The sequence below is a fragment of the Bufo gargarizans genome, chromosome 11 (assembly GCF_014858855.1).
Source record: "Bufo gargarizans isolate SCDJY-AF-19 chromosome 11, ASM1485885v1, whole genome shotgun sequence".
NCBI classification, from domain to species: domain Eukaryota; kingdom Metazoa; phylum Chordata; class Amphibia; order Anura; family Bufonidae; genus Bufo; species Bufo gargarizans.
In genome coordinates this window covers 21,103,196-21,127,340 of record NC_058090.1, presented here as the reverse complement: position 1 = coordinate 21,127,340, position 24,145 = coordinate 21,103,196, and the positions used below count along the sequence as shown (strand labels likewise).

The 24,145-nt window shown below is 43.4% G+C and overlaps 1 protein-coding gene across 2 annotated transcripts in view; it reads right to left on the bottom strand.

The window, feature by feature from the left end:
• Positions 1-24,145, bottom strand: part of BCL11B (BAF chromatin remodeling complex subunit BCL11B) — a 90,213-nt gene that overhangs the window by 55,885 nt on the left and 10,183 nt on the right. For both annotated transcript variants that reach the window (XM_044272071.1, XM_044272070.1), the window contains exon 2: positions 17,748-18,113. In XM_044272071.1, coding sequence (XP_044128006.1) covers positions 17,748-18,113 — 366 coding nt within the window. The remainder of the gene's footprint in view (positions 1-17,747; positions 18,114-24,145) is intronic.

Genomic DNA, 24,145 nt, shown 5'->3' with positions numbered 1-24,145 from the left:
TCTCTTTAATGGAAAACCCCTTTAAATCGTGTCCTATCTTCTCATGGTTCCTCCAGAGAAATAGAAGGATCCTAAACAAGCCCAAGTGCCGCTGAGAGACAGCTTCCAGTGTAGCCAACCCTTCTGTGATCACTTCAATACGTCTAGCTGCCTGCACTTAAAGGGGTTCTACGGGAATTAAGAAAATGAAAATACTTAAATATTACTTTATTATAAATATATTCCCAAATACCTTTCATTAATTATAAAGGCTCGTTTTGTCTAGGGAGCAATCGTTAGCAGATACAATGGCCGCCGTCTTATTAGTACACACAAAACCTGTCCTAATTACACAGAAGGACAAGTTACTTCACAACACTGAGCCAAAGTCCGTTCTTTCTGTACTTCATGTCTCCTCATGAACTCCATCCCTACAGAGATTCAGCTAACGTTCTTATCATCTGTATTCTGGATCATAATCCCTGACAAGTAGGAAAGAGCTGTCTCAGCCTCTTGTTGTGAAGTAACTTGTCCTTCTGAGTGATTAGGACAGGCTTTGTGTCTACTAATAGGACGGCTGCCATTTTGTTTCTGCTAATGATTTCTCCCTAGACAAAACGAGCCATTATAACTAGTGAAAGGTATTTGGGAATATATTCATAATAAAGCAATATTTATGTCTTTTCGTTTTCTTAATTCCCGGTGAACCCCTTTGACTGGTAGTCACTCAAACAGGAAGTGGAGTGATTGCTAGGCAATGTTACAATGTTGTGCAAAAAAATCTTCACCACAACTCCGCATGCAATATGCAGGCCTTTCCTTAATCTTCACTGGTGCTAAATATCAGATGTAAAATAGCGAAAGGAAACTAGGGATTGACCGATATCGATTTTTTTGAGCCGATACTGATAACCTGTGAACTTTCAGGCCGATAGCCGATAACTTATACCGGTATTCCATATTCACCTTAATAGAGCTCTATTAGGGTGAATAGGATCTTACACTGTCCCTGCTGACCTGTGCATAGTACACACAGCAGCAGGGAGCTCACCATGGCAGCCAGGGCTTCAGTAGCATCCTGGCTGCCATTGTAACCGATCGGAGCCACGCAATTACACTACTGAGGCTCCGATCAGAACTGCCACTGCCACCATTAAAATACTTAGGTGGGGGGGGGGGACCCTGTGGCCACTGCCACCAATGACTTTAATTAACCTTTAATACAGATACAGGAGGCGGGTACAGCCGGCACTCGCCTCCTGTATTTGTATTAAAGTTATCATTGGTGGCACAGTAGCCAGGCTGCTTGACTCTGGGCAGGACACTCAGGAGGAGGAGGCTGCTGCCGTTCGCCGAGCACACTAGCTGAGACGGCGCAGCCGTAAACCCTCCCCTGTCCCTCCTTCTGCTTTAATAATAGCCAGACATTCATTGGTGGCAGAGGTGCGGGCAGCTTCAGAGCCCGCTCATTTTATTGGGCTCTGCGGCAGCCACGTCATAGTCTCAGCCTCCCTCCTTCTCCACTGACTCTCGCCACTTAACATAGCGGCGCTCGCCAAGCGCCATGTTTTATCAGAAGCGAGCAGCGCTGGACGCATTATCGGCATATCGGCAAGGTTAGATGCCGATACCTTTGAAAATGATGAATATCGGCCGATAATATCGGTAAATTCGATAATCGGTCGATCCCTAATTAAGGGACAAGAAGTGTTTGCCGGGTAAAATTAGGTACAAGTGAGCAAACCGGCCTAACCGCTCGCAGGACTGATTAGTAGCAAAAGAGGCTGAAGGTGCTGGCGGTTTCCAGCCCTTGAACCTACTGCACTGTGCTCTATAAATTTCAACTTGGAATGGTTCTCTGCTCCTTCAAAAGATCCAGTGGCCGGGTTCCAAGTCTGGCTGCCACCCGTGAAACTGAGGAACGAAAAAAGTCAGGAATAAATAAAACTTCCTGCTTCGGGAACTTCCCTTCAATCTCCCCGCTTTACGAGCTGGTAACAGCCCACCAGAGAAAGTATGAGGAGGCCTCGGCCGCAGGAGCCTCAGGCTGACGCTTCACAGTCCTGCCCCGGGAAAATAAGAGGAAAGGTACAACAAACGGATGGACTATCACACCTCAGGTCACTGACACCCGGGAGCCTCCAAAAAACTCAGGAAGGGTGTGACCAGTGACTAATAATCTACAAATGTCCAATAAACCGGACAAACATCTCAACAGACCATCATGGAAGCCTGATAATGTGACTGCGCACAATCACAGGTCTACTGTCAGCAGATAAGATCCGGAATACACACACCCATAAAACAGGAACAACCACCGGGAAAACCCCACCATCCGTAGGGAAGAAACAAGGATCAAAAGGAGGAAGGAACGAAGAAAGAAAAAAAGGAAGGAAAAAGGATGGATGGATGGAAGGAAAGCAGGAAGAAAGGGAAGGAAGGGTGAAAGAAAGAAAGTAAGGAAAGAAGGAAGGAAAGAGGGAAGGAAGGATGGATGGATGGAAGGAAAGCAGGAAAAAAGGGAAGAAAGGGTGAAAGAAAGAAAGGAAGGAAAGAAGGAAGGAAAGAGGGAAGGAAAGATGGATGAAAGAAAGAAAGGAAGGAAAGAGGGAAGGAAGGCAGAAGGATAGATGGATGGATGAAAAAAGGAAGGAAATAGGGAAGGAAGGGAGGAAGAAGGATGGATAAAAGAACAGAAGGAAAGAGAGAAGGGATGGAAGAAGGATGGATGAAAGGAAGGAAAGCAGGAAGAAAGGAAAGAGGGATGGAAGTATGGATGAAAGGAAGGAAGGATGGAAGGAAGAAGCGTGGATTGAAGAACTGAAGGAAAGCAGGAAGAAGAGAAGGAAGAAAGGAAAGCAAAGAAGAAAGCAGAGAAGGAAGAAAGGAAGGGAAGATGGTAGGAAAAACAGTTGAAGGAAACAAGAAAGAAAGGAACTAGTAGGGAAGAAAGAACGGAAAGAAAAAGGGAGAGAAAAAAGAAAGGGAGAAATTAACAAAAAAAAAGGAAGGAACATATGATAGATGGGTAGATGGAAGGATGAAAAGAAGGAAGGGAAAGGAGCATAGGAAGGAAGGGAGGAAAAAAGAAGTAAAAATGAATGAGGATAGGAAGAAAAGATGAGGTAAGGAAGAAAGGATGGAAGAAAGAAGAAAAGAAGGAAAGAAAGGAAGGAAGAGAAATATGACAGAGCACAGATACTCCTCACACACATATAACTTGATATCTACTTCTATCACATGCACTTTACGACCTATGACCCGTCTGAGTCCATATATCACATGCACAGACATATCATTGGGTGACTTTGTGCCGCTGCCTCCCTGGGGTTAGTACAGAAACCTGTCCATGTGTATGCAGTACTCCGGCTTTCTAGGAGTGTAAAAGAAAATGGCATTGTGTCTCCTAGGAAGTCGTGTCTCACTGATGCTCTCAGACATGGAAATGACACAGTAATTAACTTAGTAGGTTTTAGTGTGGGGGAGGAGCTGTTCCCATGATCCATCCGCCGAGACAATGTAATATTATGTCCTATCACTGGCCCCACCCGACACTTAATAAATCTGTATTGGGCGTCTGCAGGACCCTGGACCAAAGCTGACTTTTTGCTTTTTTTTTTGCTAGAAATCTTAATACAAATCACACCCTTAGCTCTGAGACAGGGGGATCACAAAGGAGCTGCCTGCTCTACTATGGGAGCTGATTTGTAATGATCCCAGTGTTTATGGAATGAGAACAGACAAGGAGTTGAGGAGGAGGCGGAGGAGGGGGGTTGTCAAAGTGAAACAAAAAGACAAGGGGAAGGGAAGGCAAACATGTATTCAGGGGCAGACGCACTGACCAAGGTCAGCGCAGAGCTGCAGACCCCAAGAGCAGCTGTGCAATTATCCCCAAATTATGCACAGACTTGAACATTCCAGGAATCCGGCCGGGATGCCAGCTTAGCATGGGATCTGGAGGAAGGTGTAATGATTTTAATAGCAGCTTGGGCTTGGAAAAACAAGATTACGCTCTGTCACACTTGAGTTTTTTTAATTGCTGATCCAAACGGATTAGGTAATGTATCAAAAAGTGTAGAGCCCATTAAAATCAATGAAAAAAAAAAAACATCCATTGTGAGAATTTTTTTCCCAGTGGAACAGATTGAGAGACGGATCACAAAAATGAGGTCATCTATTGCCCAATCTGTCGTCCATTGACGTAAACGTGAAAAAAAAAAATCTGGACTTGGTTGAACATGATGGACTTATGTAACTATGTAACAACGCAACTATGTGACACGACCTATAGATACAGACGTTGACTGCTCCGTTTCTGTTTGAGTCCCATGAGGTCCACAGGGTCATTTACCTGTCAAAACAGCACAATACAGAACAGTAGTGTGAACCCGGCCCAAGATGGTCTCAGATGGATCAGATGACGCAACTGCTGACAGCCGAGTCTATAATGAGAGGAACTGGTGTGAAAAACATGACAATAGGGTTCAGGCCACAAAACGGAATGGACGTCCAGCAATTGGAACAAATTAATACATTCGCGAAAAACGACACCGTGGGAACTTTATTTTTAGCAGCGTCTCAGTAAAATATGCTAATCTATTCGTATATCAATTATGCCTGCAAAGCGGTGATATACGGTGACAGAGCTGACGGCCAGTGTTTTAATGGCTAAAAAGAAGAAAAAAAAGCGTGGCCGCACAGGCGATAGCATCTGCCGGGCATATGGCTGACCCTTTGTACGGCAGAAAAGACCCATAATGCACTGCAGAGTCAGCCTCCACATCAAGGGTTAAAGGCTCACTCCAGAAAAAGTGTGAAGAATTTGATGGGTTTGAACATTTTTGGGGTTTATTTCAGCCGGCGAGAAGGGTTAACGAGTCGTTCTCACTACTTGTCTAGAGCACACCAACAATAAAAACATTGGCTCGTGAAAGCGAACTCGCTGCCAGCAAGACACAGTGCGAGTGAAAAGTCCGTCCTGTTTTCATTACATCTCTGGGATTTCCGGATTCCAAATCCCCAGATACTCCGCCCACTATTTTAGCTTTCACCCCTGTGCGATGGAGCCCTAATCACTTCAAGGGAAGGGAATAAAAAGGCTGCAGAAATAAATCGTTACGCGTCTATTATATCAGTATAAAACAATCACCGCCGGCCATAATAAACACATGGATTTAGCAAATGATACATAATCCACTAAGTAACCTGAGAAAATCTGAAGCTGAGCCCCCAGCAGATGGATATGGGATAGATAGATAGATAGATAATAGATAGATAGATAGAAAGATAATGAAAAAGATAGATAATAGATAGATATATAGATAATAGATAGATAGATAGATAGATAGATAGATAGATAGATAGATAGATAGATAGATAGATAGATAGATAATAGATAGATAGATAGATAATAGATAGATATATAGAATAGATAGATAGATAGATAGATAATAGATAGATAGATAGATAGATAATAGATAGATAGAAAGATAATGAGATAGATAGATATGAGATAGATAGATAATAGATAGATAATGCGATAGAAAGATAGATAAGAGATAGATAGATAGATGGAAAGAAAGATAGATAGATGAATAGATAATAGATAGATAGATAGATAGATAGATAATCAGATAGATAATAGATAGATAGATGATAGATAGATGATAGATAATAGATAGATGATAGATAATAGATAGATAGATAGATAGATAGATAGATAGATAGATAGATAATCAGATAGATATTAGATGGATAGAGATTTCCGCTGCGATAGTGTTGCGGTTTGGTCTTGCCCTGTGCAGACAGAGATGTGACCAGCGCTCATCATGGTGCACTGTGCACGGTCTGTTGTGGGGGATGTGACGGTGGTGCAGTGCCATCTTTTGGCTTGGGGCCCTGGGTAACAGGGGGCGTGATGCTGGCACACTGTGGCATGTAGTAGGCGTGAATCTTGCTCGCTCTGGCGTGTTGTAGGAGGAGTGATGCCGGCGTCGTAGGAGACAGCAGAAGGTGTGACAATGTTTCAGCACGTCTTCTGATGGCACAGGCACAAGGCCCAGATGTAGATTGATAGTAACACAATGTGGGGCGAAACCACCACTGTGAGCAGCGTGAGAAAGGCACCCCGCAGCAGGAAGTGGTCTACGCTACTGTAATATCCCTGCAGTCACAGGAGCTTACAATCTGATTTCCCCATGTAGTGGGGACAGTTTCATAGGACGCTGAGGGTATGAGAGGAAACCAGGGCAACCATAGCAAACCCGTAAGAATGCAAACTGCATGGAAATGTGGCCCTAGGGCACCAGGAACCCTGACTCCAGCCCTAAAAATCCTTGAACCACTGAGCCTAATGTAATGCCAAAGGAAACACATGAGCAAGAGCGGGGTCCATGGAGCTTAGGCTCCCACTGGTCCGCAAAGCAGCAGATAGTCCATGGCCACCAAGGGCATACCTACCACAGGGGCAGCCCATATACTGTAGCAGCTGAGGGGGGGATCCGGGATCGAAAAGCCCCAGTCAGTGCTCTACATACCCCCCCCCCCCCATCACATACAGACACGTGAAGCCAGTGCAGTACAGGTGGCTCTGGCCAGACGGGTTTATGGAGAAGCACAGTTTCGAGGCTCTGACCTTGCTGTAAACACTCCATTCTCAGAATGTGCACAAAATCTATTTTTACAATAACAAAGTAAATTTTTTGCATAGTTTCTAACGATTATTTTATTTTTTTTAAAAGCACTGGACGCAGATAATGTGCAGGTGGCTTATATCAGCAGTAACATGTCATGCGCTGCATTCTTTTCCACGCTGGCCCCTTCTGAACCCCTCTCTCCGGTGAAGGTGGAGTCACGCATTGTGCCAGGACAGAATAGACAGATGGAAAGGGCTATGGGGCATCTGCAGTTGGACTAAACACTTGGGAAACCATAGGCAAGCAGGGTCAGTGAGACATGTTTTTGTCCCTTGATCTTCTATTGTAAAAAGTGAAGTATCTGGTCTAAGCATGCAGATACTATGGACTTCCATTCGTGGTACCTATCTCCCATGAACCCCTGGCTCCATATTGACAATCCTTCAAGAAGCACATAGGGAGAGCATTGCCCAGATCCACCTGCGGAGGTCTTACTATAGGACTTTATAGTCTTATGGTCAGATGCTCTTAAGGTGATGGGGAAAAATGGATCAGAGACAATCTGATGAACTTACAGCAACGATAAAAACAAGGCTTCATTTCAGCTGCTGCTTGACACCACCATGCTCCTGACCTGTGCCTAATATCCTACTGGTGTCAATATAAAGAAACTATACCATTATATGCATATTGCAGCGTTATAGGATTATTCATGCGAGTGTCGGGAGGAGTTGGGATTTGGCAGCTAGACAATCTGTAATAACCTTCCTTGTTCTGTAAGTCCTTCCCCTTGTCTTGCATGCTGAATGGAAACGTTCCACAAGGTGCTGCATTGAACTGCTATGACCACTGGGACCCCCACCGACCCAGTCTGTATATGTGTCGTGGGTATTTTTGAAAATTGCAGTCTCCATTAATTTATCCCCAGACTGAACATCTGAATACTCAAAAATGGCTGATTTTGGTCAACCGTCCTTTCAAAATTTTACGCTAAGCAACATTCATGATGGTTGACAGCAGACTGCTCAGAATGCGACTTGTGAGACCTGCACCTATGTGACATTTATAGCATATCCATCGATGTGCCATAAATGTCCACCCCTTTAAAACTTGACCCAAAATCTACCCACAAATTTTTTTACATTTTTTTGAAAAAAATGGCATATGTTGTGTCAAATCATTGAGTCATTTGTAGTCGAGAAAGGAGCTGAAAATGCCTTCGTTTTGCCCACTATAAAAAGACAGAATGAACTTCAGCAGTGTCCTTGAGCTCTGGACGATGACTATATTACCCGGCTACAAAAATACCAGTGCGATCGCCTGGGCGTAGGAACGGCATTTATTCTGTGAGCTGTTTCCTGGTAAGAGTGGCGGGGGAAGAGATGGCCATCCAGTCCGTGCTATTTCCTTGTGAAGAATGCATCCCTGTTATGACCCGCGGGCCCTTATCTTATCTGCTCTATGGAGTTGAACTGTAAACGTGTGAAGGACGGCTGCCGACACACCTTCTGCCGCATACCTGGCCCTAAATAGACAATGGATGGCGGGAGGTTGGGGAGAACATTTATAGGTGGAGGCTGCAGGACTGGCGGCCAATTTACTAAAGGACTGCTATCCTGGACCAAGATGGCGACATTTCATAGTTACATAGTTAATACGGTTGAAAAAAGACAAACGTCCATAAAGTTCAACCAAGGGATAGGTGAGGATGCGAATCCCAGAAGGAAGTGAGACTCATATTTCTACACGTTTTCATAAGCATTAATGTTGTTTTACTTTTAAGAATTCATCTAAACTCTTTGTAAAACCGTCCCCTGTTCCTGCTGTGACCACGTCCCGAGGAGTCTACTCCACAGATTCACAGTTCTTACAGTAAAGAAGCTTTGACGCTTCCGGAGACTGGACTTTTTCCTCTCCAGTCAGAGGCAGCGCATTTTACATGGAACAGCTTTTCACTGTATTTTTTGTACGGCCCATTTATATATTTGTTTAGGTTAATCCTGTCCCCCCTTAGACGTCTCGTCTTAAGATAAATACATTCAATTATTTTAATCTTTCTTCATAACTAAGACCCTCTGGGCCCCTTATCAGTTTAGTCGCTCTCCTCTGTACTCTCTCCAGCTCCAGGGCATCCTTTCTATGGACTGGTGCCCGGACCTGAACTGCATATTCCAGATGAGGCCGCACCAACACTTTGTAAAGTGGTAGTATTACATCCCTGTCCCGCGAGTCCATGCGTCGTTTGATGCATGACAATATCCTGGTGGCCTTAGAAGCAGCTCATTGACATTGTGCTGTAATTTAATCTACTATCCACAAGGACAAACCCTTCTCTATAAGTCACTCCCCCAGTGTTACATCACCTAGGACATATGAAGCACAGAGATTATTACTACCAAGATGCAGAACTTTACATTTATCCACATTGAACCCCATTTGCCAAGTTGATGCCCAATCACTCAGAGTGTCCCGGTCAGCTTGTAGTTTATGGACATCTTCCATAGACTGCACAGCACTACACAGCTTAGTGTCATCTGCAAAAATAGAAATGGTGCTATTAATCCCAACCTCGATATCATTAATAAATAGATTAAATGATAGAGGACCCAGCACTGAACCTTGGGGTCACCACTTATAAACCGGGACCATTCTGAATAGGAATCATTGACCACAACTCTCTGGACACGGTCCTTCAGACAGTTTTCAATCCAATTACAAACTATACTTTCCAAGCCTATAGGTCTATAATTACCTGTGGAGGACCTTGATCCTTTTTTGAATATGGGCACCACGTTTGCCTTGCGCCAATCACTTGGCACTGTACCAGAACCTAGAGAATCTTTAAAAATTATAAATAGGGGCACAGCAATGACTGAACTGAGCTCTATAAGCTCTCTTGGGTGGAATCCATCTGGATCCGGAGCCTTGTTCACATTTACCTTATTTAACTTGTCTTGGACCATATCTACAGTTAGCCAAGTGAGTATATTACTGGATGTACTAACAGCCCCAGCACCACAGATATCAGCTCCTTTCTCTTCTTTTGTATATACAGAGCTAAAAAATCTATTTAGTAACTCTGCCTTTTACTTATCTTCAGGGACTACCCCCCCTTTACCATTATTTAGGGGTCCTACCTACTCAGACCTTGGATTTTTAGCATTTATATAGTTAAAAAACTTTTGGGGATTTTTTATTTTTTTTTGCCACCTGCTGTCCGTTTTGTATCTTTGCTAATTTTATCTCATTTTTGCAGATTTTATTAAGCCCTTTGTAATCTTCAAACGCTACAGCTGACCCCTCACGATTTGTGTTTTTTAAATGCCCTTTTTTTGTCTTTTATTGCTCTTTTTACAGTAGCTGTAAGCCATGGGGGGGGGGGGGGTTTAATTTTAGCCGTTTATACTTGTTACCTAAAGGGATAAATTTTTTAGTGCAATTACTCAATGTGGATGTGAAGCTCTCCCATTTCTCCTCAGTATTATTATGTGACAGTAGCTGCCCCCAGTCTATGCCCTGAAATGCTGACCTCAACCCGGGGAAATTGGCCTTTTTGAGATTCAGTGTCTTTGCTCTGCCTGACAGAGTTTGCTTCTTATAGATTAGGGGGAATATAATTATATTGTGGTCACTATTACCCAGTGTTTCTGGAACAGTAACATTTCCAACAAGCTCTGCATCATTAGATATTACCAGATCCAGCAGAGCATCGCCCCTAGTGGGGGCTTCTACAGACTGGCCCATGAAGTGGTCCTGCAGCAAGTTCAGGAATCTTCTCCCATTTGCGGTTGAGGCAGAACCATGACCCCAGTCAATGTCTGGGAAGATAAAATCTCCCATTATGACCACTGTACCCGCCTGTGCCGCCGCTCTATTTGGTTATACAGTTGCGTTTCTATCTCCTCTGTGATGTTAGGGGGTCTATAGAATACACTAAGTATTATTTGTTCAGTGTTTATATCCCTTTGAAACTTCCACCCATAAGGTTTCCACATCCTCACCCACAGTTGCCTCCTTCACACTTGTCCTCAGATCCCTCCTCACACACAGGCACAGACACCACCACATTTTCTATTGACCCGGTCTTTCCTAAATAGTGTAAAACCCTCAATATTAACAGCCCAGTCATGTGAAGGGTCCAGCCATGTCTCAGCCACACCAACTACATCTATGTGTGCTTCTAGTACCACAGCCTCCAGCTCCCCCATTTTTCGATAGCAGCATAAATGATCGGCTGCAGTGCGTCTATAGTCAGCATTAGGCGAGGTTCACACGTGGCGGTTGTGTGCTGCACGACTAATTCCCGTGGACGCGTGCGTTTTACCAAGGTTTTGAAATCCATGGCACATCATTGGTTCAGGATGCCAGGTCCTGAGCGACTACTTGTGAACCCTGCTTTTCGCCTTGGTAAAATTTAAAGGGACAGTACATCTAAAACCATTAGTCCTAATATCCTTTACACGTTTTTATGTCCCACCGAAGAACACTACAGCCGGGCTGATAACAGGGAGCAATGGCTCGCATGAAACTGAATCAAACCAATAAAATGGAATCAAATGCCCTTCTACGCACCAGTGGCCATGATAATACACCATCCTGATAATAAGGGGGTCCGATCATTTCCCCGGTTGGATTATAACCAGCATCATCTTCAAAACCATAGAATTCCTTTAATCCGGCATAAAATATTCTGGTTCCGTTCTTGAGAAATTCAAGATTATCATGCAGTTCCAGATTACTAGACATTCTGGATGCCAGATTAAAGGAATTTTCAGGAGCTAGTGTGAAACCGCCTGCTCCGGAGAATATCTGGCGCAAATTCTCGGCCTAGACAAGAAGATGACAACAGTGGTGCTAATCTGACACGGTAGCCCCAAGAGCTAACAATCAGATTCAGCTCTGCAATATTGATACATACACCTCTTCCTCTAAATCTTCCTCTAAAGATAGGCAAATATAGCTGAGATCAAGTTCAGCTCTGCTACATCTATATACAACTCTTCTTTATACACTCCTCTTCTATAACTCCCAGCCTAAAATGTACAATGTAGTAAAGATGAGTTTACAATATGTCATACTATAATATCCCAACATTCTACAGGCAAACATATTACAGATATACAAATGGTGTAGTTCCAAGACCTAAAGCTCACATTCAGCTCTGCTACATCTATATACACCTGTTACCTAAATCCACTTATATAAACCTCAGCTTAAAATATTCAAACGTAGCAGAGGCGGGCTTACTATAATATCTCCATATGGCACTGCATCAAAACCCTAAGGCCTCTTTCACACGGGCGTCCCGGATTTGCTCCGGATGCATCCCGGGTGCATTGCGGGAAACCCGCGCGAGCGCACACACAATTTCAGTAAGTTTTGACTGCGATTGCGTTGCGTTGTTCAGTTTTTATCACGTGGGTGCAATGCGTTTTGCACGCGCGTGATAAAAAACTGAATGTTGTGCCCAGACCCCGGACTTCTTCACTGAAGTTCGGGTTTGGGTTCGGTGTTCTGTAGAGGTTATTATTTTCCCTTATAACATGGTTCTTCATACAGAATGCTTAGTAAAAGGTTGCTTGAGGGAAGGATCTTCTATCTTCATTCAGCAGGACCTGCGCTGACGTCACCACGTGGTGAGCGCGATTACGTCATCAAAGGTCCTTTTGCAGGTCCTCAAAGAAAAAGAAAAAAGACAATGCCGGATGCGCGAACAAGTAGATGAGGTGAGTTTATTTTAAAAAAAAAATTTAACCCCTCAAGCAACATTTTACTTAGCATTGTGTATTAAGAACCATGTTATAAGGGAAAATAATAACATCTACACAACACCGAACCCAAACCCGAACTTCAGTGAAGAAGCTCGGGTCTGGGTACCACATTCAGTTTTTTATCACGCGCGTGCAAAACGCATTGTACCCGTGCGATAAAAACTGAACAACGCAATCGCAATTAAAACTGACTGAAATTGTGTGCGCACTGCACCCGGGACGCATCCGGAGCAAATCCGGGTTTCCCCGCCTAAGGCCCCTTTCACACGAGCGAGTTTTCCACGCAGGTGCAATGCATGACGTGAACACATAGCACCCGTACTGAATCCTGACCCATTCATTTCCATGGGTCTGTGTTTTTTTTTTTCACGCATCAGTTCTGCATTGCATGAAAAACGCAGCATGTTCTATATTCAGCGTTTTTCACGCAGCCCTGGCCCCATAGAAGTGAATGGGGCTTCAGTGAAAAACGCATTGAATCCGGAAGCAAGTGCGGGTGCGATGCGTTTTTCACTAATGGTTGCTAAGAGATGCTGTTTGTAAACCTTCCGTTTTTATCACGCGTGTGAAAAACACATTGCACCCACGCGATAAAAACGGAACAACTGAACGCAATCACAGACAAAACTGACTGAACTTGCTTGCAAAATGGTGCGAGTTTCACTGAACGCATCCGGACCTGAACCGTCACGCTCGTGTGAAAGGCGCCTAATACAGAGGTTTTAGCACTATATACAAATGATGTAGTCCCAGGACCTAAATACTACAATCATTAGTTATCATAACATTGCAATGCTCTATATATGACTACAGGTGAACCTAGTGCAGATAGAGACGCAGCAAAGCTAAGGCCTCATGCACACGACCGTTGTTTCATTCCGTGTCCGTTGTTCTGTTTTTCGTGATTTTCTGCAGACCCATTGACTTTTAATGGGTCCGTTGAAAACTCGGCTGATGCACCGTTTGTCATCCGCGTCCGTATTTTTTTCACGGAAAACGGTTCGCGGACCCATTCAAGTCAATGGGTCTGTGAAAAAACGCGGAGGCACACAAGATTGTCGTCCGCGTCGTTTTTTTTCCTATCATTTGCATGGCAAACTTGACTGAGACTTTTTTTTACTTTTCTTCATGTCTGGTGATCCTCCAAAAATAAAGGAAGACGGAAACAAAAACAGAAACGGGTCACAGAACAACGGAACCCCATTTTGCGGAACGGAACACAACAACAGTCATGTGCATGAGGCCTAAGTCTGTCATTCATTATCATAATATCTCAATATTCCACACAGGACTACAGGAGAACTTAGTACAGTACTGAAATAACCAACCTAGCTCTGCTACATCTGTATGTACCTGTTCTCTAAATCCTCTTCCATAAACTTCGGTCTAAAACGTAGCAGAAGTGAATTTATAATGTAGAAAGCTCATGTCAATTTTGCAAGCTTGTAGAGCACAAACAACGCAGGCCCATATATTCACAAGTTCAGCTCTGCTACATGCCATGGCAGCGTTCAGTCGTGCACATGCGGTTTCAATAGAAGCGAGGTAGAGAAAGTTTTCCTGTCGCTGACGCCGACGTCTCTGCTACTATTTTGGGGATTAACCTATAATTGTTTTAAAAGTCAGAGAGTAAATCGTTGCCAGAAAACTCCTGACGAAGAAAAAGCCTCTCGGAAAATAAAACCCGAGGTGTTGTGAGCACATCGCCGGCTCTGCCTCCAAGAGGCTGAAGGAGGGAGAAGCCAAGACCGCCAGACAGTGACACGAGGAAATCAGAATACCCGCCGCTCCGCAGCACACCTTCCTATTATCTGACCCTGTGTTTTGGCGGCTTCTGAACAATAGTAATCTGCACGAGGCCTGCTGGGAGGAGCGCTGCCTCCGCCGCCGCGATATGGCCTGACAGACGCAGGCTGCCAGTGCTGCAGGACCTGATGACTGCGCACCACAGGTCATTATAGGAGGGACCTACAACCTGCGTGCTGTGAAACTACAACTCCCATCAAGGCCTACCATCAGGCTGAGAAGAGTAGAGGCATCCGGGGGTCTGCAACCTGTGCAACTACAACTTTCATCCCATCCTGCAAGCTGAGGAGAGTGAGAGTCAGTGGCCTGTGGTCTCTTCCGCTGTTTTGGAACTACAACTCCTAGTGTATCGGGCAGACTAAAAAGGGGTAATCAGGGGTCTGTAGAGTCTTTAAGCTGACATCTATTGTATCTCAACTACTCCCACCGTGTGCTGACAGCCCCAGTGCTCTGCAACCTATGGCTCTTCTGCTTCGTTAGGGCTACAACTCCCATCATGATTGAACAGGAAAAGCAACCTATGACTCCGCTGATGCTTGAGCAACTACTCCGATCATGCTGAGAAGAGGCAACCTATGGTCTTCTTGCCATTTTAGAGTTACAACTCCCATCATGATGAGAAGAGGTAACCTAAGGCTCCCTTAATGTTTTAGGCCTATGACTCCCATCATGCTGAAAATAGGAGAAGCAAGCTATGGTTCTCTTGCCATTTTAGAGCTAGCACTCTCATCATGATGATGATTGACAGTGGCTTTTTACTACTTCCACCACCATCCCCTGCAGGCTAAAAAGAAGAGCGGTTGTCAGCGGGTCTGCCACCGGGGTCACAAGACATAGCATGTCTTCCAGACTGAAAAGAAGAGAGCCCATCAAAGGTGAATGGTGGAACAACAACTCCCACCATTGCCCAGAAACCAGCGGTCTGTAGCCTGTTATTGTGGACCCTATAGACTGAGAGCTGTGTCCAAGAGCATGCTGGGAGTTGTAGTTTCACAGCACGTGTCACACATTTTGGGCAGGGGTTGACCTATTCTCTTTGGATTCCGCTGTGGAGGAGAAGACGCCGCGTTCTGCCTTCTAGGAATAGGTGAAGCGCCTCTCCTCCGCACCAGCTTCAGGATAAAAAGGTTTAGGATTAGCGCTAATCCTCCGACTTCTAACATGCAAATCAACGCAACGGCAGACTCCTGAGGAGGGGGGAGCCTCCGTGCCAGGCAGATGAGAGCCTCGCGGGATAGGAGGCGAGATATTGGCGCTACGGCGGGTTATTAATATACTTGCAGCGCTGGGGTCCTAGGTTCGAATCCGACCAAGGACAACATCTGCATGGAGTTTGTATGTTCTCCCCGTGTTTGCGTGGGTTTCCTCCGGGTACTCCGGTTTCCTCCTACACTCCAAAGCCATACTGATAGGGACATTAGATTGTGAGCCCCATTGGGGACAGTTGGTTGCTAATAGTGATGCTAATGTCTGTAAAGTGCTGCGGAATATAGTAGCGCTATATAAGTGCATAGAGGTCAGTACCGCCCGCGCTGCCACGGACATGGAGGCACCAGTCACTGCCCCTTTACACCCTTCCAGGGACTGCTCTGCATAGTAGGGGGCACTGTAACATATCTGCCCATATACACAGGTACCTACATAGAGTTCTATGGACCTATATACACCTATAGGGGCGTGCCAGCCATCCCGCTAAATCTTCTCACTTTCTAGCTTTTGGGGGTTTAGATTTAATAATATAAATCATTTAGAGCTTTTACAGTAAGCGGTATCTATAGAAAACACTATCTAGGGGGCGCTGTTGGTACACATCTGATCTCCTGGGCGGTGCCATGTTCTGTCACATCTGTAGTCGTAAATACTTATATTCCATGATAGGAAAAGCCTGGAGCAGGTTTTCTTGGAAATCTATAAAGTATCGGCTCCTCTGTTAGTCACACTGGGGCGTCACCCTTCTCTTCATCTGTCTGACACCATCAGCACTGAGGGACACAGGGACACACCCCAATGACATGAGATACAGAGCTGTCAATTCACTGAAACATTTCCAGGAGGACTAAAAGAGGATATTTTCTTTACGTTGGATATAAGTATTTTCTAAAACAGACATGACAGGCCCTGTAAATTCCAAGGTAATCTGTGACTACGTAAGATACCGAGTCCTGTAATGAAAGAATTTGCCAATATATTGAGCGGTAAATCAGCCATGGAGGATGATGATGATAATGAGGATGATTTTCGCCCTTTAGAACTATAGAACTATAAAAAAAAAATAATAAAATCTCAAAATTTGGCAAAATTCTAAAGTATTTGACCAAATTTGGAGCCATCTGTCGGGTTTAGGACTATCGCTCGTCTTGTACGTACTGACCATGTCTGTCTCATCGGGGTCATGACTAGCCCTAGTCTTGTATGTCTCCTCCTCTCTCATGTCTGTATCCTCAAAGTTAGGTCTAGCCCTCAGCTTGTATGTACTGACCATGTCTGTCCCCCCAGGGTTGGGATTAGCCCTCCTCTTGTACATACTGACCATGTCTGTCCCCCCAGGGTTGGGATTAGCCCTCCTCTTGTACGTACTGACTATGTCTCTCCTCCCCAGGTTCAGGACTAGCCCTCATCTTGTATGTACTGACCATGTCTGTCCCCCCAGGGTTGGGATTAGCGCTCGTCTTGTACGTACTGACCATGTCTGTCCCCCCAGGGTTGGGATTAGCCTTCGTCTTGTACGTACTGACCATGTCTGTCCCCCCAGGGTTGGGATTAGCCCTCCTCTTGTATGTACTGACCATGTCTGTCCCCCCAGGGTTGGGATTAGCCCTCTTCTTGTACGTACTGACTATGTCTCTCCTCCCCAGGTTCAGGACTAGCCCTCATCTTGTATGTACTGACCATGTCTGTCCCCCCAGGGTTGGGATTAGCGCTCGTCTTGTACGTACTGACCATGTCTGTCCCCCCAGGGTTGGGACTAGCCCTCATCTTGTATGTACTGACCATGTCTGTCCCCCCAGGGTTGGGATTAGCCCTCCTCTTGTACGTACTGACTATGTCTCTCCTCCCCAGGTTCAGGACTAGCCCTCATCTTGTATGTACTGACCATGTCTGTCCCCCCAGGGTTGGGATTAGCCCTCGTCTTGTACATACTGACCATGTCTGTCCCCCCAGGGTTGGGATTAGCCCTCGTCTTGTACATACTGACCATGTCTGTCCCCCCAGGGTTGGGATTAGCCCTCCTCTTGTACTGACCATGTCTGTCCCCCCAGGGTTAGGATTAGCCTTCGTCTTGTACGTACTGACTATGTCTCTCCTCCCCAGGTTCAGGACTAGCCCTCATCTTGTACATACTGACCATGTCTGTCCCCCCAGGGTTGGGATTAGCCCTCGTTTTGTACGTACTGACTATGTCTCTCCTCCCCAGGTTCAGGACTAGCCCTGGTCTTGCACATACTAACCATGTCTATCCCCCTGGGGTCAGGACTAGCCCTCCTCTTGTTCGTACTGACCCCTTCTTGTGGACCACGTTAACATCTCCAGAGCAAAAGAAAAAATGGCATCGTACCTGCAATATTCTCCTGCTTCGGGCAAATTCCTTTTGTAGGTGTGAGAAGACGGTCTTCCTCATCGGGTGTGACTTGGATACCGATTTCCACCGGCTCTGCCACTTTCCTGAGCTCGGAGCGAGTTGGGGGCGGAGGACTACTTTTATCCAGACTCTTTTCATAGCAGCCACCGCTCGGACCTCCGCACTGTTTTTTCTTGTGCTCTATAAAAACCAAGATGTCTCCCAGCGGGAAGTTCATTTGACACTGTCCACATGTTAACAAGTCTGGGTCAGTCCCGCTGCCGGACAGGCCAAGGGTCCCCGACTCTGGGATGGCGAGACCGTCTTCATCTGTGATCACCGATTGGACATGGTGCTCTTCAGCTGTAATGGAGCACAGGAAAAATTGTGACTATGTGAAAACATTGCTAAATATTCAATAACATTTTAAAGTGTATTTTTACCATAATAATATAAAAAATTGTCATAGTTTCTGTTCACATTAGACGGGGAAATTTTACCCCTTGAAAACGGTGGGATCCATGAGGATCCGCTGGTGTCCATCATCTAATGGATCCAGAACTGCAATAATGTGAACAGAGCATTATGTGTTTCTGGGAAAGCATGGTGCTGACCGATAGGCCCACAGGGATTGTCACTCAGCTGAAGCCAAATCGGCCCAGTCATGCAGCTCCATCCTGACATTCCGGAGCCTGGGAAAGCTGGGTGACAACCCTAACCGCAGCCGCATCTATCCTCTCAAACACAGTATATATGCAACCTCAAAACCTTGACAGATGAGGATAACTGAGCTGATCCACTGTAACAGACAACCTTTCCTCTCCCCATAAATCGTGCCTGAGGACATCTGCGTTAAAGCTATCAATGGCATAAACAAGTCTAAAAACAGATAGATGTCTCCTAATAGCTGCCGATTCCTGTAACGTCCCCCCTCCATCCTCCCCGTCATACAGCATGCCCTTGGCAGTACATACCACTTGAGATGGTACCTGTATCCGCTCATTATTTACATCAAACATGTCTCACTGAATTAAAAAAGGCAAAAAATAAAATAAACTGTATTTAAAAATAAATAAAAAATACATAAATATATTTAATAAAAAAAATATGATATAAACAAAGTAAATAAAAATGTAAAGTTCCGCTGCTTCTGCCATTATCCTCTCCAAAGCGTAACTTGCATTGTAGCAGACAACAGCCTGTTTATCGCTTGCGAGATTACTCAGGGTTGTAATTAATTGCAAGGGAGAGTCGAAACCGGCAGATGATTTTTTTAAAATTTTATGCGACCCAAGCGAGAACGCGACGTTTGCATGAAATGTCCTCACTCTCTTAGTCTAAACAAATATCACTGAGGAGGATTATATTAGGAAAATTACACGATTTTTATTATTATTTTTTTTTTTTTTCTTTTTGACAGGACGCCTAACCAGCTGCTAGTGATAATAGACAGGACGGAGCAGCACCAAAAAAAAGACAAAATCTCCAGATATAGGGGCTTGCTGACTCTGTAGGTTACTTTTTCTTCACGAAACTGTAAAAAAAAAATAGTCAAATCTGGATTCCTGGCATCTCCTATGTTCCTAGTATATGTCACATTTTTACAGGAGGCAGATGAGGCGCTTCACAAGTCTGGTTACCATGACTATTCGGATCATGGTGGGTACAATGAATGTGTCATATGATATATAAAGGATTTTATAGGCTTGGCTACATGTGGTTCTAGGAAAGCTGGGTGGTCCGCCATGACAGCTCTCACAGGGGTAGTCACTCTGCTTTTCCAGACTAATGAAGGCCTAGTAATACCGCCAGATAGAGGCTATAATACCGACATAGAGCTGCCATTCAGGCGTTTATGAAGGGTGAGCAGGAACCCGCCTGGGGGCTGTGGTGGCGGCCACATTAGTTGGCATCCTGCTTTTCCAGAAACAGATATACTAGCCGGATAAGAAGAGGAAAAAAAAGAATACAACTCTGCGAACCAAGAAATAGAATTTTTGGGACAAAATTTTTAGGGTTAAATGCTCTTTAGGGTCACATACAAAAGCATAAAGGTTCAATAATAATAATAGTAGAAACGATGGCACAGTAACGCCACCATCCTCTCTATCAACTGTTATGAGGTGAGTGCAACTTTTTGTAATCAGAAAGAGATGAATCTCATTCGGGTGGAAAATTTGGCGCTAGTGCGGGCAACCAATGAGACAACAGCTCTGACTGTCTGAAAGCACCGCAAACCCTCTGCCAATAGGCTGAGCCAGAGGAGAGGCCTAATCCTGGCAAATGAGTCTCAGATGAAGCAGAGCTGAATTTGTTGTTTGGAACAACTCGTTCCGTAGGACTGAAGGTGTGAACTGGTGCAGTATGACCGCAGCTCGAAGCATTGCAGCCCTAACAAGCTACATGACAAATTCAGCTTTCCATCCATAGGGTGTAGTCATTATATTCCTGCATTTGGATAATTTATCTGTTACAGGCAAGCGAGGAGCCGTGAGTTACATGTGGCGTTGTAGGGTGTCCCAGAACCCCAATTTATTTTGGTTTTAAGCCCAAATATGTGACATTATTAAACAAGCTGATTTGTTTCATATCATCCAATTAGTTACAGACCAGATATCTAAACTGGGATTATCCCAGAGCCCACTAACCCTGCCAGTCGAGTACTGGAACCAAGTTCAGTATAACATACCAGTTAACCCTTTACAAACCCACCCCATCCCTGCACTGATACAAGCAACCCTCCACCTATATGACCAGTTACTCCACTCATGCCTAGTAGTTCTGGACTGAACTGTCAGTTTTTGGGAGAGATTAATCACTTTTTTTTTTTCCATTTCGCACCCAAAAAGATTTCCCTCATACCCTCCTGGAGCTCTACAGATGTAGCAGAGCTTTTAACTCCTTGGTGCTGCCTTGTCCTATCATCAGAACTCTCCATGTTAAAATAATATCACAGACTCCGCAGGTCTGGTCAGCGATGTACCTGGAAATGTGCTGCCGGGTCCTCACTGTTCAGCTTCTTTCTATATATGTACTCCTATGGTGAGACCCCCAAAATAAAGAACAGGTGGCCTAACATCTACAGGGGCGGACTTATATGTAAAATCAGATAGATAGACAATAGATTGATCAATAGATGAATAGATAGATAGATAGATAGACAATAGATTGATCGATAGATTTAAAAAAATAGATAGATAGATAGATAGATAGGCAATAGATTGATCAATAGATGAATAGATAGATATGAAAGATAGATAGATAGATAGACAATAGATTGATCGATAGATGAAAAAATAGACAGATAGATAGATAGACAGGCAATATATTGATCAATAGATGGATAGATATGAGAGATAGATTAATAGATAGGCAATAGATTGATTTATAGATAAATAGATAGATATGAGAGATAGATAGATAGACAATAGATTGATCGATATATAGACAATAGATTGATCAATAGATTAATAGATCGATAGACAGATAATAGATAGATAGATAGATAGATAGATAGATAATAGATAGATAGATAGATAGATAGATAGATAATAGATAATAGATAGATAGACAGCTTCTTTATAGTGATGGGTATTCTTATGGTCTGACCACCAAAAGAAAAAGAAAACAAGTGGTCTAATGCTTACAGGTGCGGTCTTACTGTATGTAAAATTAGATAGGGGATCAATAGATAGACATATAATAGATAGATGATAGATATTAGATAGATAAATAATAGACAGAAAGATCGATAAGTACATAGATAGATGACAGATAGATACATTGTGTCAAATATCAAGCTCAGCTCTGCTACATCTGTTAAACTCAGCTCTCCTACACCTGTATGTATTCTAATAATAGATCAATCATATTCCCTAGGTACTGTACACGCCGCAGGATCCGAGTGCATTGAGGTAAAACCGTGTCATAAGCGCTCGGTGCTCACAAATGGTAGAACGACAGATAAGACTCCTTAAGAATAAAGTGGGAATCTACTGGAACTGAAGAATCTGCATCAAGAATGCAGTCGACACAGTTAAAAGAAGTCATTTTACATTGCTCTGCCTGAAAAATGAGATTCTTGACCACTTCAGGCTTTGAAGGACTTGTCACCCATTACACAGCGCAAAATACCGCATGGCTCTTAACCAATTAAGAGGATAAAGTATTTTTTTTAAAAACATAATAAAGCTGGAATATTAAGTCGCACAAAGTATAATTATGCTTATTCTCTTCTACAATTTACAATCACTTCTGTCGAAGATAGCGATTTGTGAAAAATGTAACAAAAAATTGTAATCTTTTTTTTCTAAACTAAAAGTCAGTCCAAGCTAATGCTTATAGCCAAATAAATGCAAAAAAAAAAAAAGAACAAAAACATCAGATGAGCTGCGCTGGAATAATTGAAACATTTGACGCCTTGTATGTAGTAAGGGGGTAAATACCATCTTACCACTGAGCATTATCAGGGATCGGTGGGGTGCACAAATCACCCCAAAAATATAGCAAAAATATAAATCATTGCGTAAACGTGAACTAAATTTTTTTTATTCATTTTTTTTGTCAGGGAAAATGTCTAAGACCAAAGCAACGAAGACTGATTTATTATTCCTCCGTTTCCAATTTTTGACAAAATTTTACATCCTTGTTTGCGCTACCTTAATACCGACCCAAAACGCCGAGAGCATGGGTGGGTCATCGAAGGAAAAAATCAGCGTGAAAATGCTGCCATTAGAATTTGTACTTTTTTTAATTGCTTTTTGTTTTCAGATGATTGATTTTTTGAAATTTTTTATTCATTTTTCTACATTTTACTCTACATTATTTTTTTGCCACTTTATAGGAAAACAAATCTATCTGCCTAAGAGGCCGGTGTCGAGAGCTTGTATTTCAGCGTGATGTATTTTAAAAGGTTCCTTCTCTCTCACAGTTTGTGACCAGTGGTAGGAACGCACGTCTGAGGTTTATTGAAAATATAAATATACTTTATTGAAAAGCGTTTATTGAACCTATAAATATTCAGGAGGAGGTGGGGTGGGCAAATGCAAATGGGGAAAAAGACACTTGGATCCCGCATGTAACATGCAAAGAAAGAAAATAATACCGCATTGCAAAAATCACCTCTTTCTACTGTTTTATCACAGCATAGGGACAGAAAATTCAAAAATTTCAATGGAATTTTTGAAAAAATAAAATAAAAAATGTTTTTTTTTTCAGCGCATCAAATGCAATTCAAGTCGGTGACTGCTCATCTAAAATATGGAAAGTCAAGCTGCAATAGTGAACATCTTCCCTTTTAACTCTTTCACAACTGGGCAACATGCTCAGGTCCTGATAGGTTTTTCTAAAACATAACAGCAAGATGGAGTTAATTATTATTATTATTTTTTTTAATGCAATCACGCAACACACTCTATACACTGTGGAATTAAGCGTGATGAGTTAAATTACCACATGTAATATTCTCACTGTATACTGAAAAAGAACCCCCCTCCCCCTCCCCTGAAATTTTAAGGGATAGTAAAAAGATGTGTATACTTTCTGTAGGTCTGCTCTGTGTACTACCGAAATATGCAGCAAAGTGCTAAAGTAATCAGATACGCTTCTGCTACCCTATATTTAAGACTGAAGGCTCCTCTGACAACAGCGTTTGACCTAATTTATTTCTCTTGCAGCTTAGCAGAAAAGCCTGCATTCCTTGCAAAGGGTAATTCCCTACGTCTCCCCCTTTTCCACGTTACCCTAAAATGTAATATACAAATCAACGTCTCGAAGGAGGTGACCTGAGGCTAAACTGGGACTCAATGCATGGGACAGCACCTACAGGGAGCAGCGCACAGGAGACCGGCTTCAGTGCAGCATCCTACAACCTGCCACAAGGCAGCAAGTTTTCCACGGCGTCTCCTAAAATTCTGTCCGGGAAACTTACGAGATCTAAGGTTCGGCCTTTTAGAATTGCAGAAACTTGCAAAAACAGGCAAATAAATAAACAAAAAATAATTACTCATAAATACAAAAAAAAAATCTAAGATAAACTAAAGCAATGATTCATAAATAAAAAAACAATAATCTGCAAGTAAATAAACAAAAACAAAATAATGAAAAATAAACAATAAAAATAGAAATAAAATAGAATTCAAAAACTAAATAAAAGAAAAGAATAAAAAAATGAAATAAAAGAAAAGTCGCGATGACTATCCACAGCATCGCCCATAGGCTAATTAAGACGTAGTTGCAAACTTCAACACCCTCCACCGCAGGTCGGTGACATGAGAAACGAGTGGACAGGATGCAGTTATTAAAGGTACGGACAAAAGCGCCAAAAGAACGGGTGGGATTTGCATAAATAAATGTTCTCTTTGTGCCTGGGATGTTGCAGCAGTAAACAGACCTGT